At 43.1% G+C, this 21,156-nt stretch overlaps 1 protein-coding gene across 2 annotated transcripts in view; it reads right to left on the bottom strand.

Moving 5' to 3' along the window:
• Window positions 1-21,156, bottom strand: part of ATAD2B (ATPase family AAA domain containing 2B) — a 157,387-nt gene that overhangs the window by 75,127 nt on the left and 61,104 nt on the right. For both annotated transcript variants that reach the window (XM_075923418.2, XM_075923419.2), the window contains exons 14-16: window positions 16,866-17,025; window positions 14,190-14,280; window positions 7,583-7,894 (exon numbers count right to left, since the gene is read on the bottom strand). In XM_075923418.2, the coding sequence (XP_075779533.2) occupies window positions 7,583-7,894; window positions 14,190-14,280; window positions 16,866-17,025 (563 nt within the window). The remainder of the gene's footprint in view (window positions 1-7,582; window positions 7,895-14,189; window positions 14,281-16,865; window positions 17,026-21,156) is intronic.

Here is a 21,156-nt window from a genome sequence, read left to right as displayed (position 1 = left end):
CACATTTGCCCTTATTGCATTTCATCCTACAGGCAGTCCCCGGGTTACGTACAAGATAGGGACTGTAGGTTTGTTCTTAAGTTGAATCTGTATGTAAGTCGGAACTGGCATCCAGATTCAGCCGCTGCTGAAACCGATCAGTTTCAACAGTGGCTGAATCTGGCTGTCAGTTCTGACTTACATACAGATTCAGCTTAAGAACCCCAGGCATCCCCAAGTCAGCTGCTGCTGAAACTGATCAGCGGCAGATTCCAGGAAACCAGGGGCAGAGGCTTCCTGTAGTCAGCCACTGGTCAGTTTCAGCAGCGGCTGACTTGGGGATGCCTGGGGCAGAGCAGCTGGGGTGCTGCCGGGTTGGTCCAGTAGCGCCCAGAGTGGCGCTACGGGACCAACCGGCAGCGCCCCAGCTGCTTTACCACAGGTGTCCGGAGCAAAGCCGCGGAGCACAGGGGCAGCGGGACAGCCCAGATGCGCTGTGGCTGTCCTGCTGCCCTTGGGTTCTGCGGCTATGCTCTGCTTTGCTCCCCGTCCCCCTGGTCTGCAGACCAGGGGGACAGGGAGCAAAGCGGCGGAACACGCGGGCAGCCCAGACGCGTCTTGGCTGTCCGCTGCCCGCGTGCTCCGGGGCTTTGCTCTGCTTTGCTCCCCGTCCCCCTGGTCTGCAGAAGCAAAGCGTGCGGAACACGCGGGCAGCAAAGCGGCGGAACACGCGGGCAGCGGGCAGCAGATCAGGGGGACGGGGAGCAAAGTAGAGCAAAGCCCCAGAGCACGCGGGCAGCGGACAGCCCAGACGCGTCTGGGCTGCCCGCGTGTTCTGCCGCTTTGCGCCCCGTCCCCCTGGTCTGCAGACCAGGGGGACGGGGAGCAAAGCAGAGCAAAGCCCCAGAGCACGCGGGCAGCGGGCAGCAGATCAGGGGGACGGGGAGCAAAGTAGAGCAAAGCCCCGGAGCACGCGGGCAGCGGACAGCCCAGACGCGTCTGGGCTGCCCGCGTGTTCCGCCGCTTTGCTCCCCGTCCCCCTGGTCTGCAGACCAGGGGGACGGGGAGCAAAGCAGAGCAAAGCCCCAGAGCACGCGGGCAGCGGACAGCCCAGACGCGTCTGGGCTGCCCGCTGCCCGTGTGTTCTGCCGCTTTGCTTCCTCTCCCTGGTCCGCTGGAGACCAGGGAGAGGACCCCGTTCGTAACTACGGATCCGACATAAGTCGGATCTGCGTAACTCGGGGACCGCCTGTATTTACTTCAGACTATTTCTCCAGTTTATCCAGATCATTTAGAATTTTAATTCTTTAGAACACTTGCAACTTCTCCTAGCTCAGTGACATCTGCAAACATAATACGTATACTCACTATGCCATTATCTAAGTAATTGATGATGACAGGGAACAGAACTGGACCCAGAACTGATCCCTTTGGGATCCCACTCGTTATGCCCTTCCAGCATGGCTCTGAACCAGTGATATATACTCTCTGGGAATGCTTTTCTAAGCAGTTTTGCACTCATGTTACAGTAGTTCCCTCTATGTTGCATTTCCCTAGGTTGTTTATAAGAGGGTCATCAAGGCAGTATCAAAAGTCTGAAGTCTAGATATACCATGTCTACCACTTCCCCCTATTCACAAGGCTTGCTATGCTGTCAAAGTAAGTTAGAATATGTATTTGACATGATTTGTCCTTGACGAATCCATGCTGACTCTTACTTAACACTTTATTATCTTCTACGTGTTTGCAAATTCGTTACTGGTTGAACCTCCCAAATCTGGCTCTCTTTGGTCCAGCAGCATTCATGATCTGGCAAGGCCATGGATGTTGCTGAACCAAAGAACCCCAAGAGAGTGGGATATGCGGTGTAGCGACTGGGTCAGCAGTGGCTAAGCAGGAGAACCATAGTGTCAGCCAGCCAGACGGCATCAGAAAGCCTCTGTCCTGGCCTTGGAACCCCCAGGAGTCATGGGAGCCAGGGGGCTGAAGCAGCCCCAGCTGGGGAATCCTGAAAACTCCCAGCAGCAGCAGGACCACAAAGCAGCCCTGGAGCCCCACCCAGGGAACCCCAGCGGCAGGGCAGGTGGCAACCAAGAGTCCTGGACCCAGCAAGGGAATCCCTGGTAGCAGGGGGTCCGTGGCCCCAGCTGGGAAACCCCAGTGGCAACGGGTTCAGTGGCAGCCAGGTGGCCGTGGCCGGGAACCTCCTGGAGCCAGTGGAGCCGAACTGCAGCAGCGGGGCAGGCAGTGGCCAGGAAACCCCGAGGAACCCCTGCAGGATCCAGGGCCAGCAATGGCTCAAACTGGGCTGGCACCAGCCAAAACCAAGCCTGGCTGGGGAACCCCCAGAAGCAGCAGGCTGGGAGCCTCACCTGGGCCAGTGTTAGCAGGGCAGTGGCAGGGAACCCACACTTTAAGAGCTCCAGGGAGAGGAGCCGCCAGCGGGGGAGCCAGGAGTTGAACATGGACCTTCCCAGGTACAGCAAACTCCCTGGACTAGAAAAGCTCAGGTCCTGAGTGTGCTGAACCAGGGAGGTCCAACCTGTACTTAATTATTTGCGCCATTATCTTTCCAGGTCCAGAAGCTAAGCTGACTGGTCTGTAATTGCCCAAGTTGTCCTTATTCCCTTTATATAGATGGGATTGGGCACTATATTTGCCCCTTTCCAGTCATCTGGAATAGGGATGTTAAGTACCAGTTAATTAGCTAATCAACTAGTCAACAGAATTTCCATCAATGCTCAATTAGTCGATGGGGGAGGGGGGTTGAGAATGCTACTCCCCACTGCGGCTCTGAAGTTTAAGTGTAGTAGGAGCTGGGCATGCAGACAGCCTGGCTCTTACTGAATTTAAAATGCAGCGCTGCAGCGAGGTTAGTGCCCAGGAGCAGTGCGAGCTGGAACTAAGGAGTCCCAGCTCGTGCTGGCTCCAGGACCACTGTTGCTCTGCCTCCCTTACCCCCTTGCCCTCCTCACTACAGATATGTTGGTTCCCCCCAGAACCAGCTCCTGCTTACCCCCCACCACACTGGCAGCAAGTAGGGGAGAGGAGGAAGCAAGTAATTGAGTAGTGAATTGACTGCCTGATATGCCTAAGTTCATTGGGTAGTTGACTAAGCGAATAATCACTTACATCCCCAGTCTGGAATCTCTGTTGTCCATGACTTTATGAAAATAATCGCTCATATGACTCACATATTTCCTTAGTCACCTCCCTGAGTATTCTTGGATGTATTTCAACGAGCCCAGATGACTTCAAGACACCTAGCTTGTTTAAGTAATTTTTAATTTTCTCTTTCCCTATTTTAGCCTCTGACCCCATCTCATTTTCACTGGCATCCGCTACATTAAACATCCCATTGTTACTAACCTTTTTGTGAAAACTGAAACAAAAAAGTAATTTAACACTCCTGCCATTTTCACATCAAAATTACTGCTTTTAATGCAGATTGCACTTAGCATTCAGACTTTTCTTTGGCTTAACTGGATCTACACTTGATCTACACTAGCAACTTATGTCAGTATAACTGTCGCTCAGAGGTGTGAAAAATTCATCCCCTTGAGCAATGCACTTAAACTGATCTAACTCATAGTTCAGACAATGCAATGTTGTTCAGTTCTGGGCACTGCATTTCAAGAAAGATGTGGAGAAATTGGAGAGGGTCCAGAGAAGAGCAACGAGAATGATTAAAGGTCTAAAGAACATGACCTATGAAGGAAGGCTGAAAGAATTGGGTTTGTTTAGTTTAGAAAAGAGAAGACTGAGGGAGGACATGATAGCAGTTTTCAGGTATCTAAAAGGGTATCATAAGGAGGAGGGAGAAAACTTGTTCATCTTGGCCTCTGAGGATAGAACAAGCAGCAATGGGCTTAAACTGCAGCAAGGGAAGTTTAGGTTGGAAGTTAGAAAAAGGTTCCTAACTGTCAAGGTGGTTTAACACCGGAATAAATTGCCCAGGGAGGTTGTGGAATTTCCATCTGTGGAGATATTTAAGAGTAGGTTAGATAAATGTCCATCAGGGATGGTTAGACAGTACTTGGTCCTGCCGTGAGGGCAGGGGATTGGACTCAATGACTTCTCGAGGTCCCTTCCAGTCCTAGTATTCTATGATTCTATTCTATGATTCTATGCTGAAAAGAGGACTTCTCCTGTTGGCATAGCTACAAGCTCTCCTCCCTTCCACATAGGTAATATGTTCTCTCAAGTTCTGCAGCAGCACAGCGGCATCAGTACAGCAGTACTACTGTAGCTTTTTAAGAGTGGACAAGCCCTAAAAAAAGGGCAAACAAAATCAGTGGTGAATGAAACTTTAAAAGATACTGATGTCCTTATACATTCAAAAATGAAACTCCTGCAAAGAACTTTCAATCAACTTATTCAAAATTCATTTAAAATAAAGCAACATATGACAGATGCATGGCTTCATCAGGCAGGACAGGCAGGATGAAAAGGAAGGAAATATTGCATTATACCTCAAGGATACACAAATTTGTTCTGGGGTCCAGAAGGAGGAGAGATGCAGACTAGTTGAAAATCTCTGGGTAAAGATACAAGGAGTAAAAAAATTAAGGGCGATGTCATGATACAGATTTACCATAGCTCATCAAGAAGAGGAGGTAAATGAGGCATTTCTACAACAAACAAGAGAAATACCCAAAATACAGGACTTGGTACTAATGGGGAACTTTACTCAGACCTCTGTTGGCAAAACACAAAATGTCCAGTACATTCTTGGAATGTATTGGGGATAACTTTCTGAAAGAGAAAGTGGATAAAAACTAGGAGGGCGGCCACTATATAGACTTCATTCTGACCAACAGAGAGGAATTCATTACAAATCTGAAGATGGAAAGCAATTTGGCTGAAAATGATCTTGAAATGACAGGTGTCATGATTCTAAGGAAAGGAAAGAATGAAAGCAACAGAATAAGGACAATAAGCTTCAAAGAAGCAGTCTTTAACAAACTCAGAATTTGGTAGGTAATGAGACAAAAAACTAAGGGAAAAAGAAGGTCTGGGGAGTTGTCAGTTTCTCAAGGCACAACTGCAAATCATTCCAATGCAAAACAAAGACAAAAACAAAAGTAAGAGGACAATATAGCTCCATCAGGAGTTCTTAAATGACCTGTAAAAAAAACCAAATCAACAAAAAGTGAAATATGGACAAATTGCTAAGGTGGAGTACAAAAGAACAGCATTAGAATACGGAGACAGAATCAGAATGCTAAGGCACAACGTAAGTTACAGCTTGCAAGGGACACAGAAGACAAGAAGAGGTTCTTTAAATAAACTTTGGAACAACGAAATAACAAAGAAGAGTATGGATCCTGTATTTAATGGACAAAAAGAGCTAATTGATGACATCAAGAAAGCTGAAATATTAAATATCTGTTTTGCTAAAATGGTAAAAAACTATAATGAATTATAGTAGAGAAATCAATATCCTATATACAGTCTTATAATACTATAAAGAAATCCATGCATTTTGAATGTCTCGGGTGATAAAGCAATACAGAACTTAACTGAAACAGCTTCAGGATTGTGCAAACACACAAACCCAGGTTTGACTGTCTTAGTTGGAAAAACTTTGGTCTGTACAAATAGGGTAAAACAGCATGCCAAGAAGGCTTCAAATGCACCTCCCAAACCAACAAGACAAGCTTAATTTCCCATACAGCACAAAAAGACCAATAAGGAGGATAACTATTTTAAGACAAGACCTAGTTAGAGCCAATTGAATTGCCAGCAGAGAATGGATGACAGGAGTGGACAGATGAAAGAGTTTTAGCAGGATCCTATTAAATTAGGATAATTTTTTTTATTTTAATACATGATGTTTTAGACAGACAACTTGGTAAACCAAATCTACACAAAGTTATAGAACAAGGGATAAAATGTGAGGAAGACACAGAGAAAGAAAATGGCAAAGATCAGACATTTGACAGGAGTCAGCCTGTCCTTACGAGAGGTAACTTAATTAACTTTCTTGCCTTATCTTTTTCTGCATGCATATGTAATTTATAGGCAGGGCTCGACAAATAATACAATCTACTCGCTCGTGGCGAGTAGATTGTAACCTGGAAGAGCCGGGTTCGGCGCAGATCGCCGGACAGCGCGGCTGGCGAGCAGGGCTCGATGCGGTTCGACGAGCCCTGTTTATAGGTAATGATCAGCCCATGATGCCAGTCCCTATCAGCCACCTACTACATTTTCAAACAAGCATCATGATGCTTTCTCCCAGACTGCCCCTTATCCTGGGGAGACGCTCCAAATAAACATCTGCTAAGCTACCTCATGATGCTCCTACAAATCCCTCCTTACCACTTTCTTTTCTCATGATGACCAGAAAAACAACGGCAAATCATTGGTGTGTTCGTACCGTTCCCAATTGTGGTAAAGATGAAGACCTAAAACATAAGCCCATGTAGCACAGGCATGGTTAGAGGCCTGAGGCCTAGCTAACAATGGACAAAACATGGCTAACAAAGCAATGCTAAGCTGTGACCAAGAGAGAGGCCCCTGCTAACGGAACTTGGCACAAACAGGGATGAGAGTGCAAAACACTAATTGGTAATAGGCCCAGGTGTAGAACTGTAATTGATACTGGTAATAAATTGAAAGCACATGGTACCACCATCTCATTAAAAAAGATCTTGGTACATACTCCCCACAGGAGTTCAGGAGTTCATTTTCAGGAAAGGGTCTAAAATGACAGCTTGATGGATAGAGATGATCTAATCAAAACATGAGGTGCAGGGTGATAAGTGGTATCTACGAAGCATCAAAAGGTGGTTACCTGACAACGTCAGAGAATGGCAACCTGACATGTCAGCCGTGATGTGTAAGTTGTTAGTACCTGTATATAAAATGGTATCTTGTGGGGAACAGTCTTCGGATAACCTAGGAGGCAGTGGAAATTTTCCACTGATTGAGTCATTCCATTGTTATGGGGTACATATGGGTTATGGTTCAGTAGAGACTACTGACAACTATTACTGTACTTTGCTTTACAATAAATCTGGCTGGGCACTTTAGATTCTTATCTGATTTTTGGTCTTTGGAGGCCCCCTCAGAATCTGCTATGGAGACTAAGTGTACAAGTCAACACAGCACACATCACTGAGCACACACGTAAGCAACCTTCTGGTTATCATCACCAACAGAGCCAAAGACCTGTGAAGATACCTTGGCCGTAAATCCTGATCCCCTCCTGAATAACTGCACCCATCACACTGACAAATAGTATCTCGTTTCCTTGTCTATATCCATTGTCTCTTGTCTTATACTTAGACTGTAAGGTCTTAAAAGCAGGGATTATCTTTTTGTTCTGCATTTTTACAACACCTAGCACAATGAAGTTCTGGTTCTTGACTGGGGCTTCTAGGCACTACTGGGTTTTTGTAAGTACTGATAAATTACAATTATTATATATGTCCAAGTAAAATAAGCAAATGAAAGTCATTTCTGGCATAAGCTGATACAAACTTGATTCAGTTATCTTCTGGCAAGGAGTAGGACAAGAATGCTAAAAAGACAAGCCATCTGAAATTTTTACAACTTAGAACAGAATAGGTAGGAGCAAAACATAAAAACAAAAATGTACCTTCTCTTTTGTCTCCTTGACTAAATTCAGCATGGGGAAATACTTTGTGTAAAACTGCCAGGAGGTTATTGAAAGTTCTTTCCAACAGCGGTCTTATGACAAGGGATAGTGCATGACCTGAAGACATCACGGCACGTTGGGAAGCAGGCACAATGTTCTGCATTGCATGATAAAAATCTTGTGCACTGAGAACTATTGAAGAAACATCAAGCTGCAGTTTCTGACTGCTCGCATAAATCTGAGGATAGCGCCGTCGCAAGGCAATCAAGGCAGCCTCAGTGCAAAGTGCTTTTATGTCAGCTCCACAGTACCCTAGTGTAGAAAAAAACAAACATATATATGTTCCATAAAGCAGCACCAACATTTTGCATATATACTGCTAAAAAGAGCAACTAGTTGCACTTCATTGTCACAGACTCTTTCATACTGCATCTTGTGAATAGGTACTGTTCCACTGCAAATTAATCCAGGGACTGTTTACAGCTTAAAAAGCAAATGATACACTCGTACTAAAAGTAAATAAGAGTATTCAGATAAGCGTATCAGGACCACCAGAAAAAAATAGGTAACTGTGGATAGCCCATGGCATTTAAAAGCAAATGCAAATATAAAATAGCATCTACTGATATTCCTATACAAGCAATGTGCTATGGCAAAAAATTAATATAATGTGAATATCAACACTTTCAAAGATTTTATTATAGAAGATACTATGGTCCCCCAGCTTTATGTTATCTCAATTCTTTCTTCTTTCTAGTCTTCCTTTAATATTCAAATACAACAGTTGCAACTGAAATTTGGGTAAATAGCCTTCCCTATAAGTTTTTACAACTCTATGTTCAAAATGAGAAATTTATTTTGTGATTTTTTTAAAGCAGCAAATGATCCATATGAATTTTAGTAAGTACATATATCCAACAGAATATCTGAGAAAATGGAAGATATTAAGGAAAAATATTTAAACAGAGCATGTAAATAACAGGGGTTTTAGGGTATAGTCGAGTAAAAGATTAACCGATAAACTTAGGCTTATCAGTTAATCCTAACAACTACATACACTCCCCCTCCCCTTGCAGAGGCAGCAAGGTGGGAGCAGGGGCCGGTGCATGTGAGGAGCTGGCTTTAAGTAGGCTTCCACAAGCACCAGATCCACCTGTTCCCTCCTAACCCTGTGCTGCTGCTTCTGATAGAAAGGCAGCAGTCTGGAGCATGAGAGAAGCAGACTACAAAGTACTTTGATACAGAAAAATCCCCTCAATTCATTCTTCATAGCTGCTAGAAGAAACTAGGTTTTTGTAGTCAAGCACAATGCTCTCTCTCTCTTTACTTCGATAACTCAAATTAAGCAAAGAAAGCAGAAATCTACTACACAATTGTAGTGTTTTTAATTTATTCTAGTTTCAGTTTACAACCTATAGCTGCTTAATCATCATTAATTAGAGCTATACATACCACTGTATTATATACACCTAAAACTTTTTGATTGCCTTTTGTGGTACTGATTGATAGTTTTGTTGGTTTCAGGACTAGAACAAGCAGATTTCAGAAACTGATATGCTTCGATCCCTCATAACAGCCATATATATTTTGGTGCATTTTGATTCATTCTGCTGAACATGGTGTAGTACAGATCATCAATTTCTAAATCAATTCCAAGAATATTCTCTTACAAAAAATCTTTTTATAGAGCTTTTATCCCAACATATAGAATGATACAATTAGAGGGATATAATTTCGTTAAATTCTACTCATTTTTATAGATTTTTTCATAGCATCTATTCACAATTTCCAAAATATTGACTAAAACATCCTTTAAAGTGTATATCTTGAAATTTTTAAAATATTTTTAAAGAAAAATACTAATGGCTTTTTTGCTATATTTAGGAAGATCTTCCAGCAGGCACAAGACCTTCACCACCAAACTTGCTTATGCCTGCTTTCCTGCCTTGTTCCACACACGTGCCCACCCACTGACTTAGTTTCAGTTCTATTAGTGCCTCTTGTAAAACTTTACAAGGCCTGCACCACCAATAAAAAAATAAACATGAGAACAGTAAATGTTGACAAATGCATAAACAAACTGAGGGGGTGACTGAAAATCTCTCTGCCTTTTCTAATCTTCTAGTCATGTTTATTTTAAGGGTTACTAGTGCCAATAGTAATTAAAAAATAAGATGGAAATGTGATTTTAAGCTGATGGTTTCCCATTATAGTCTATCAGACTTTTCCATAAATATTTGGCTGTGAGAAAAGTATATGATTACTGTCAGAACATTTCCATAAATACTGGATTCCATGGACATTTTTAAATGAACTTTTTCCATTCTGGAAAAATTGCTAGTAAAATGGCTGAAAGTTATAACTGTATAAATAAATGCAATAGCTGAGTGATAGGTTACATTAAAGTATTCAATTAGTAAGCTATAAATCAAGTAAAATCAAACAGATTAAATATAAGCCTATTGTCCCCTGATTTTGTTAGGGGATAAAATGGTCTTTTTAAATACAGTTACCTAATTATAGGTAACTTCTGATTAGAAATCATTGTTCGGATACTAAAAGGTACAAGCCTTACAATTAAATCCACATGCAGTGACCCCAACACATGAAAATCTATCTGCAGGATCAGGGCATACAGCTGTACTGGAAAAGTTAAGGATTTGTATTGTACACTAAACATTGCTTTGTCTTTTTAACTCAGTGTTCACAATAGTCCATTTGTTGATAGACTGGCATGATAGATTGAACATAGGTTGGGGAGGGATCCAAATCAAAGTTAAGTTCAAACATGCATTGGTTATATTGCTCCTCAACTCCCTCTTATCTTAAAAATCCAGTGTAAGCATCTGTCACAAATTAAGACTCAGCAAAGCTATGTCCTTTACAAGTCTTCTATTAATAAATGTTGTAATACCCCTTTTACAAACCATCATTTTAGTCACAGCTGCTACATCCCCATGGAATTGCAAAATTAAGAAATAATATGATCTATTTTGAAAATTAAATTCTTAGATGATCAGGTATACAATGAGTCTCCATTTCTATTTCCCCCTCTCTGGGGAGCAACTTCTTGAGAAGAGTTATAACTGGTTTTTTACTGAAGGATTCTCTTGTGCGTACTTGTATATTCATTTGAGCGACTGTCAAGACAACAGCAAGAAAATACTTTGAAAAAAATTATAGATTTTTTAGTATTAAGAAGCATTCCTTGCCTTCAAGATGTAAGATACCATGCCTTCAAGATGTAAGAATGTAGGTAAGTTGTCATGGCTGAATACAAAGCATGTTTTTTCACTTCTAGCCTTGAAGGGGTCTGAACTCATTTTAGCAATAACAACAACTAGGTTTTAATGCATTTTCTTCTGCTTCTAAAAAGCTAAGAGATAATAATTGAATTTGGGGTAGAAATAATGTTCTGGCTTTTCTTGTGATATAACAAAACTAAAATAGCTCATTCTGTGCTCCCAACCTTCTGTGTTTCTCGCCACCACCATATTGTGCTAAACAAGTGGCTTTTCTTAAGCACACCTTTCAGCAAGAAGCACAGTAAGGAAACAGGCACCCATATACCCTACTATAAAAACATGCATTAGGACTCTTACAGAAACTTGCAAGTAAGCCCTTCTTCTCTCTATCCTGGAGAATTGATTTTCCCCCAAACTTTATCTTCTCCAAAGCCCTACCCAAAAACCAGTTGTAACTACTTCTCCAACAAGACAAAGGTAGGCTCTTCTTGCCAAATTAGGTCAAGATTTTGGCCTAACATGATTGCAAGAGCTTCATGGTACAAATTCTGTGGCGGATTGCACAGGAAGCATGCCAGCACAGAACGCAGTATGAGGCTGAACTGAAAGATACCACCATAGCTTTCTCACAACATCAGGGGAAAAAGACCCCAACAGTCATCTCTCCCCATCATTGTACTGAGATGGGAGAAAAAGAATCAACTGGTAACAAATTACCTATTTTTCTTGTAAGCTGCTCAATTACTATAATGAACATGAAACAGAATATTTCAAAGAAGTGTCTTGATTCCAGTGTTGTCTTTCTTTAAAATCATTGTTTAATATTATTTTAATGGACTACCTATAATATTTGTAAATATTTACCTGATTAACAGAGACGGTGGGTAGGAAAGTTCACAGATTTGTTCTTGCTAATATGGTTTACTTTCTAAAAGGTTAAGTTAACAAGACAACCCATTTACCTAGAGGATAAATATTCAAAACAAAAATAGGTACAAGAAATAAGCTAAAGTCTCAAATTTCAGGCTTGTGCCCATCTCTCACACTAAACTGCAGGAAGACCACACGTGCTCCTGTGCTCATGGGAGGTTCATGGCCACTTTGAGCATTTAAAATTCTCACAAAGACTCTAAAGGTCTGGTCTTTTACATCACTTCAGTGCTCTTCCTGCTGCATCCCATTAATCTCACGTGAAGGCCATGGTTTAATACTGCAGCTCTCAAGCCACTCAAATAATTCTTTTCACTATTTAATAAACCCAGTCATAAAAATCTCCAAATGGCACATGTCATTTTCAAGACATCAGCTCATAAAATGCATGACAGTTGTGACAAAAGTCCAACCTTAGCAAACACCCTGCTACTGCCCCGCAAATTCTGGTTGTATTTGTCTTTTTTTTATATATAATTAAATAAACCCAGTCACTTAAAAACATTTGAGAGGTGTACATCAACAAGCAAGCTATCCATTCTCATGACTCTTCTGGTCTGTTATATTTGAAGTATTTCAGTAGTTTTCTTCATTAAGATTCAGGTATTTGTAGGTGTTGCCAACTTTGCAAAACAGAGTAAAGGTAAAATCATGCCATACCAAAAGTCTGTCGAGTATAAACAGGAGGGTTTTTTGTTACTTTAAAAAAAAAAAGAAACTTCGTCGACCCAACAGAAACAAGAGCAGACCAATAACTACTGCATAAATCTGAAAAGGGGGCCAAGAGGCAGGCTTGCATGGCTCCAAAGAAGCTGGAAAGCCCGAATAAAAGGTTAGATGTTTGAGACATCATGAACAAAAATGATGAGACAATCTCCAGGCAAGTGAGACAAACTAGTTTTATTGAGACTGATTTAGAGACTGTTAATAGACACAAGGTTCTGATCTTGGAAATGCTAGAAGACTTTAAAGCTCCAAGACACAGAAAGGAGAAATTCAAGTGTATAATATTAAATGGTGCAAGAACCAGTGACAACAGATTCTAGGGATTATTTCTTATTCCGGAAGATTTAACAAATATTCCCCCAGGAATCAAATGGTGTACTTCAGCACAAAGAATGTCTTGCAGTAAACCTACAAAAGTCTGTCCTTTTAGTCTTGAACACCTGAAAATATATAATTGTATTCTCAAGGTGAACAGAAATATGGTGAACTTTCAAAGGACCAAAATTGGACTTTATCCCAGATATACCCCCCTCCCATTAAGTGGCACCTGGCTTTTGCAAAATTCAAGCAGAATTTACATTAAATGGGTTTGGCACATGCTGTCTTATACCCGGCAAAGCTTAAATTGGAGTTTGCTGGATAGTTATATTTCTCCTCACCAGAAGATGTTGAGGTCTTTGTGGATCAAAAGCGGAGGGATGCTGCTTCGAAGATGGATGTCCCTGTGGATGAAGAGGATAATTCGGATGTACAGTAGCTGACTGAATGGACTGATGCTCAATTTAAAGTTCTTATTTCTTTGATGATGGCTCCCAATGAACAGTTATCTGAGATTATCCTTGTTCTGAGAACTTCAATGCTTGCCCAAGCAGATGGTTGACAGAGGATGTATCTTTATATGACAAACTGTTGTGAGGAGGTTGTGGTGTGTATTTAGGGTTATTCCCCCCTGTTAAAAATCTCACTACGTGAACTTTTGTATTTATTTATCTTACTTTTAGGCAGCTGGTTTGAACAACCATCCTCCCATTCAATACAGCAGGTCTCTGAGTGCTCCAAGGGTATATTTAAGATATATTAACTGGTGCCTGAGTCTGAAGGACAGAAAGTTTTTTGCCCTGTGCCTGCCACATGGATATATTATGCACTAGTACACTCTGGGAGACATATCTTAGTTTGAAGACCAGTGTTTAGTTGGTAAGTCTTTGTCTGAAAAGAGTATGGCAGAGAGTCAGTAAAAAAATACTGAAATTTATTTTTGTCACAAATTTTTTTTTTTTGAGAAATATACATCAAAAAATTGTGCCTACCAATCTCAGCAATAGTGTAAACTTTTTAAAGGAAACTTTACCTAAAGATTCTGCTTCCCATATGCTTTTATTTTTGTGGGCACTAGTCCTATAAAAGGACATTGACAGTTATGTCACAAAAACATTATCTACTGTCTTATTATCTTCAACTATTGAGTATTTATTCTGAATTTTAAACCCTCTGATACAATCATGTCTGTTTTTCTGACTAAAAATAAGGGTTGTAGAAAATCTAAAAGTTTCAGTAAAAATAAAATTGAAAAATAAATTAAAAAATCATCTGATGGATGTTCATAACTTCAGAAGCAAGCGTTCAATATTCTTTACAAGCTTTGAATAAGTTTTATAGAAAGAAAAGGCATCTAAAAGTGATAATACTAATATGGTATCACTCACCAACACATTTTTCAGCTAGTTCCCCCAGGAAAGGATCTGACAATTTGGGGTTCCAGTCCCTGGTATGAATTTGTAAAATGTGCTTTCTTGCCTGATAAAAGAAATAAGTATTTCAGCATTAGCAAGCAAAATCAGCAATCAATATATTTCAAGCAGTTAGTTCACTTATACAAGAGGAATCACTAGTCATCCTAATTTTGTCGACACTATCACAAGAACACATAGAAAAGTACAACTCACTCATGAGCAAAGAAAGTTTTGTGGCATAGGAAATAACTCTGTGCTCTGACTCTTTTAGTAGCAACCACTATATCTCTGATGAAGATTTTTTTTACCGTTTTCAAATAAACTATTTTTGTAAAAGATTAAGGTATCATTACAGATAAATTCCATGACTATTACATAAAACCAATCAGACTCAAGCTTGATTTTAACAGCCTACACAAAGTCATATTAATTCAACATGTGCTTGAGAATATTAAAATACTCAAACTAAGAAATGTAAAATATGTCAACACTGTAATTACAATAACTCCTGTTTTGTATGTGTGAAATCTTTATTATGATGCAGATGATTAAATATATTTCTTCACATACATATACAGTCATTATTTATTGAATCTTAGCACTCAGAACCTCAACTGACATTGTGCAATCCCATACAAAGATGGGGTCCTTTCCCCAAATAGCTTACAATGTTATGTGATCACATTACCACTGTAATGGGAACCACATTTCTAAATTTCACAGTGTAAGCTTAACTTCTATGTTGCATAAATGTAGATTTTTGGCCTAGAGCCACTGAAATTACTTTAAAAGTAACTTGCAAATAAAAAAATGGTTTCATATATGTCAACATATATAACTAGGTAAACTAACTAGGAGAAGAGAGGCTTTCAAAATTTAATTCACCAATGCCTACCTTTTTTATTCAAGTCTCCAAAAATTATGAGTCTCTAGCTCCACTACGATGCACCTCACTCAGAGCAGAACTACTAAAGAGCTTCAGTAGAGAATGAAGCCACCCAGAGAAAGGTCAGTTACGGTCTCCAAATGTTCACTTCGAAAAGTACCTTTCATGGCTTTGGAAAAGTGAGGCATGAGGGCTTTACTGTCTCCTCTCTGGGCCCGGTCCACACTTCAGTGAGATTATGGCAGCTATGATATCACACCGACTAGGGCAGTAATTCTCAACAAGAGTTGTGTGTACCTTGTGGGTACTCACAGGCCTTCCATCTAGATGTAGGCTACATAAAAATCACTAGCAAAGTGCGTACAAAATAAAATTGCATACGACTTATTTATACCACTGTATACATTTTAGTGTATAATGTAAGTATATATTTACTTTCTCATTTTTACGATAAATATAAAGTAAGCAATTTTGTATCTTTGTATCTGATTTTATAAACAAATAGTTTTAAAGTAAGGTGAAACCTGTGGGATTGCAAGACAAATCATATTCCTGAAAGAAGTAAAATAGTCTGGAAAGGTTGAGATCCACTAGACTGGAGCACTATAACAGACTATGAGCTGGCAAACAGACTTCAAGGAACCTAAAAAGTGGAAACCGGTTTTTAAACTGAGGAACCCTCACTGTTTAGCTAACAGGCATTTCTTTTTTTCTGTACTGATGCTACTTAGAAACTGTCTTGAAATGGCTTAGTAAAATATTAAAATACTTGTATGTCAGAGGAACAAAGAGAAGCAACACTACTAGTAATCTCCAACACAATTATTTGCTTAAACTCTCAAAATGTTTTATTTTGTGATGAAATTTCTCATGTTTGAAAGTTGACATGACATGATGAAAATTGACACTTCTAGTGAGGAATATGAGGGAGAGGAAGATTTGTACTCTGTTACCCTGGTTTGCTGGAGACAGACTTTTACAAACCTGAAATAACAGGAAAGATCGTCTACTCAGTCTGCTATTGTAGACTATTTTGGAGAAATTTCAACAAGTTTAGTTAAGCTGTTTGAGTTGAGAGAGTAAAGCAAAAAATACATCTATCTTATCTGAGAGACATTCAAATGCTTTTTTTTTTTTTGCTTGAATTGATTTTAAAACGTATTTTAAAAACTTTTAATGTATTAATTTAGTTCTTCCAAAGAGGGCACAGGTTGGATCTCTGTAGTTCAGCAACATCTGTGGTCTGACAATCGATGCTTCAGGTCTGGAGCATGGGGAAAAGTTAGGTCCTAACCTCACCAACTCCTTCCCCCCATGCTCACAGAACTTCTGGAGTGCTGCAAATAACTTGTTTACAGCACTCAAACTCAGGGAGGTAGGGAGGGAGAGAAAGTAGGCACACTTGGGAGGTGGAGGGGGAGAGAGGCATGTCTACAGCGCTAAGTGTGCTCCTGTGGGGCTGCAATCCTGGCCCCAGCTATGGGATTCTATGGCCACCCTGCCTCTTCCCCCCCCAAGTGCGCCCGCACACCAGTCTCCATTCAGTCAACGCTGGCGCCTCTGCTGCTACCGGAGTGGAGTCCTGAGCCCAGTGGCAGCAGAGATCTAGCACTGAACTCCTTCGTCCAATAAACTCCCTAGTAGGTGACTGGTCAGGTCCCAAGGGTGCCAGACCCAGGGAGGTCTATATTGAATATGAGGCTCTTCAGAGATACTTACTGAATTTTTGACATTTTTTTTATATATCCCTTTGTAATTTTTACCTTTTGATCAGGCAAGTTGAAAAGAAATTCCCTGTCAAAACGACCAGGTCTCCTGAGTGCAGGGTCTATAGATTCAAGTCTGTTTGTAGCACCAATTACGACAATTTCTCCTCTATTATCCAGTCCATCCATGAGGGCAAGTAGGGTAGAGACTATAGAACTAGAAGAAAGTTAACAAAAAAAATTGTAAATATCATTAAGGTCTCCTAGGTAACTTTGGCATCCCTGGCAGCTTATAAAGTTATGCCAACCTATCCAGGTTGCCCTATCTGTCACAATATTGTTCAGTATTTCTGCAGCTGGACTCTGCAAGGTGGTCTTGAAAAAGTAATGCATGAGCAGGGATAAAAAACAGTTACCTACTTTCAGAACTGTTATTCTTCAAGATGTGTTGCTCATGTCCATTCCACTTAGATGTGCGTGTGCCACGTGCACAGATTGTCAGAGAGTTTTCCCTTAGCGGTATCCATTGAGCCAGCCAAAGAATCCCCTGGAGTGGTGCCACTATATCAGTGCATATATACCCCCGCTGGCCCTCCACCACCTCAGTTCCTTCTTGCCAGAACGCTCCAATGCAGGGGAGATGGATGGGATGTGGAACGGACATGAGCAACAAATCTTGAAGGACAACAGTTATGAAAGTAAGTAATCGTTTTTTCTTCTTCTTCGAGTACTTGCGCATGTCCATTCCACTTAAGGTGACTCCAAAGCTAAAACCCTGGAGGTGGGGTTGGAGCCTACTGAGAAATGGACTGCAGCACGGCCCTACCCACAGTGGCATCCTCCATGGCCAGCTGTGTAACGGCATAGTGGTTTGCAAAGATGTGTACCAATGACCAGGTCGCTGCCCTGCAAATCCCTACACTGGGCACCTGGGCTGTGAAAGCCACAGAAGTTGCCTGGGCCATCATGGAATGGGCAGTAATAGGCGGAACAGGAACCTGTACCAGATCATAGCATGCTTTGATGCAGACTGTGATCTAGGACGAGATATACTGGGCTGACATAGGCTGACCCTTCATCCTATCCACTATGGACACAAACAGTTGGAGGGACTTACGGAAGGGCCTGGCCTCACATCAAGAGTGTGTAGAGCCTGTTCTGTCCCAGAGCTATGGAGATTAGGGTAAAACGCAGGAAGAAAAATGTCCTGGTGAACATGAAAGTAAGAAACTACCTTATGCAGAACAACAGGGTGGGGACGCAGCCTCACCTTATCTTTAAAAAAAGACCATATACAAGTGGTTCACTGGTAGGGCCCTCAGTTCCAACACTCGCGTGGCTGAAGTAATGGCCACCAGGAAGGATACTTTCCAGGAGAGGTGCAGGAGGAAGCACGTTGTCAACGGCTCAAAGTGGGGACCGACGAGCCTTGTGAGAACCAGACTGATGTTCCAAGAGGGCAAGGGTTTGCGCACCTGGGGGTAGACTCTAGACATCCCCTTAAGAAAGCGGTGCACCATGGGATCTGAGAAAACGGGCCTGCCACCCAAGCCTGAATGAAAGGCTGAGATGGCTGCCAGGTACACTCTTACTGAGACCACCAGACCCTGGAGCCTAAGACCAATAGGTAATCCAAAATAGCCGGCACAGGGGCCTCCAAAGGAAAGAACCCTACTGTCTGACCAGAAAAAGAAGCATTTCCACTTCGCCAGGTAAGAGGACCTAGTGGAAGGCTTACAGCTCCCCAAGAGAACTGCCTGGACCTGTTCCAAATACCATGAAGCTTCCATGCCATGAGGTGCAGGGAGTGGAGGTTTGGTTGCCACAGCCTGCTGAACTCCTTAGAGATTAGGTCCAGGAATAGGGGGAGGACTAGAGGCCGCTCTACTGAGAGCATGAGAAGGGCCGGGAACCAATGATTACGAGGCCATGCCACCAAGCTATCAGGATTACAGAGACTCCCTGAGCCTGAGAATCACCCTGTGAATCAGCAGGAAGGGAAGGGAAGGCTTACAGCAGGCCCCAAGGCCAAGGGATCATGAGAGCATCTTCCAGAGATCCCAGGCTGTGGTTGAATAAGGAGCAAAAACAGGGACACTTCCTGTTGCTGCGGGTCACAAACAGGTCCAGGTGGGGAAACCCCCACCTAAGGAAAATAGACAGGGCTACTTCCACCCTGAGAGACCACTCGTGCCCCTCAAAGGACCTGCTGAAGCGATCCACCAACCCATTCTGGGCCTCAGGTAGGTAAGCAGCCACCGGGCAGATACTGTGAGCCACACAAGTCCTCAGAGGAGGAGAGTTTCCCTTCACAGGGGATAGAAGTGAACTCTACCCTGTCTGTTTATATAAAACATCACTGCCATATTGTCCGTCAAAATCAAAATGCACTCATTTGAAGCTGTGGCAGGAAAACACCTCACGCGAGGCAAACAGCCCTCAACTCCCTGACATTGATACGAAGGGAGAGGTCTGCGGGGCCCCACATACATTGTGTCCGCAGCTTCACAAAGTGGGAACCCCAGCCCGTATCAGAAGTGTCTGTCACCAGCTGAATGTACAGAGGAAGGGCTGAGGAAAGGCATTTTTTCACAGACCACCTCTTCGCATAGCCACCTATCGATGGATCTCAACACGTCTGCAGGCACCATCACCCTATATGCTGGAATGCTATGTTATGGATCCGCACCAGCCAGAGCTGAGCGGTTGCAGCCTGAGCTGGGCATGCCATACCACGTAAGTGCAGGCCACCATGAGCTCCAGCAGCCTCACGCAACACTGGCCGTTGTGGTGGGGAACGACTGCAGCCATAGGACGGCCTCTTTTATTGTCATGAAGGGCCCTAAGGGCAGGAAGGTTCTGGTCCTTATCACATCCAGGAAAGCCCCCACAAAATGTATCATTTGAGTGGGGATGAGGGTGGATTTGGTCTTGTTTAGGATAAAACCCTGAGAAATTCCTCCCTGACAAGGGATATATGGTCAATCCCCTGGGACAGGGAGGAGGCTCCTATAAGTCAATCATCCAGGTAGGGATAAACCTGGACCCTTCGCTTCCTCAGGAAGGCGGCCATTGCCGCCATATACATTGTAAAAGCTCGGGGGACCATACGAAGTCCAAAGGGAAGGACCGTAAACTGATAATGGTGGTGACCCACCGTAAAGGGAAGGACTCGCCTGTGCAAGGGGGTGCAACAGAGATGTGGAAGCAGACATCTTTGAGATCAAGGGTGGCGTACCAGCCTCCCATGGCTAAGGAAGGGATGATTGAGGCCATCTTGAGCTTTGACTTTACTGTATTTACATTCCTCAGGTCCAGAATGATTAGTACTCATGTATCATTAAGTCCTCCAATTCGTGCGGCTGCTCTGAAGCCTGAAAGGGGGCTGACTGCCCTGAGGGACCTTGATCCCCGCCACCATCCAACAGGGGCTGAGGGAATTCACCCCGTACTGCCAAGGCCTGTGGTGCCAGGCAACTGTGTGGCCGACAGCAGGGTCTGGATCCCCCAACATGAGGATCCCACAATGGAAGGAGCACTCTCTTGGGCCTGGTGGTCCAAAATGGCCTCTGATCTGGGTGCTGCCAATGCAGGAGCCAGGACTGTGGTTGCGACTGGCCCAAGATGCTGCAATGTTGCTCGCAGTACCAAGAGTGAGAATAGCGCCAGGACCTAGAACAATACCGGGAGCTTCATCGGCGCCAAGAGTTCAAATGGCGCTGGGATCGGGAACGTGACATCATCACTTTGGACTGCACTGACTCCATGTCGGAATCCATCGAATAGTCGGACTCCTACCAACTAAATCCAGGCCTGGAGAGAGAGATGCCACTCAGAGCCAAACCATGGATGCTGGCTTGCCCTGGTGCTGAACTGGCAGTGGAGGAAATCAGCTGCTCCTGGACCGCAGACTCTACCGCCGGAAAAAGGGTGCTGGAAGCTGAGCTCTCCTTGAACTCCTGCAATATCGTGGCCACCGGCACTGAAGGGCCCGCTGGCGCCAGCGTAGATCTGAGAGCTGGTGTGTGGGGTCGGGCACTGGCGCTGAGGGCAATGTAGGCCTGCCCAGGTCTGGTGCCATCGATGAGATACGGGCCAAAGACTGGTCCCGGAACTCCAGAGGAGGTGAGGGTGAACCTATGGTCAGCTTGATTAATTCCCTTGCTGCCTCAAATGTATCTGGTGTGGAGGGCCTACTAACTGGAACCAACTCCTCTGCTGCACCGCGGCCCTTGGTCGAGCTCAACTGGCCATGCTCTGGCCCAGGAGCAGCAGACGACCTCTAGGTCAGTGCAGGTGCAACAGGGTGCCCCAACTGGGGCCCCTCTCTGTCCTCCTCTTCTTGCAC

Source organism: Pelodiscus sinensis, chromosome 3 (assembly GCF_052426305.1).
Source record: "Pelodiscus sinensis isolate ZL-2025 chromosome 3, ASM5242630v1, whole genome shotgun sequence".
NCBI lineage: Eukaryota > Metazoa > Chordata > Testudines > Trionychidae > Pelodiscus > Pelodiscus sinensis.
This window is presented reverse-complemented; position numbering and strand designations above follow the sequence as displayed.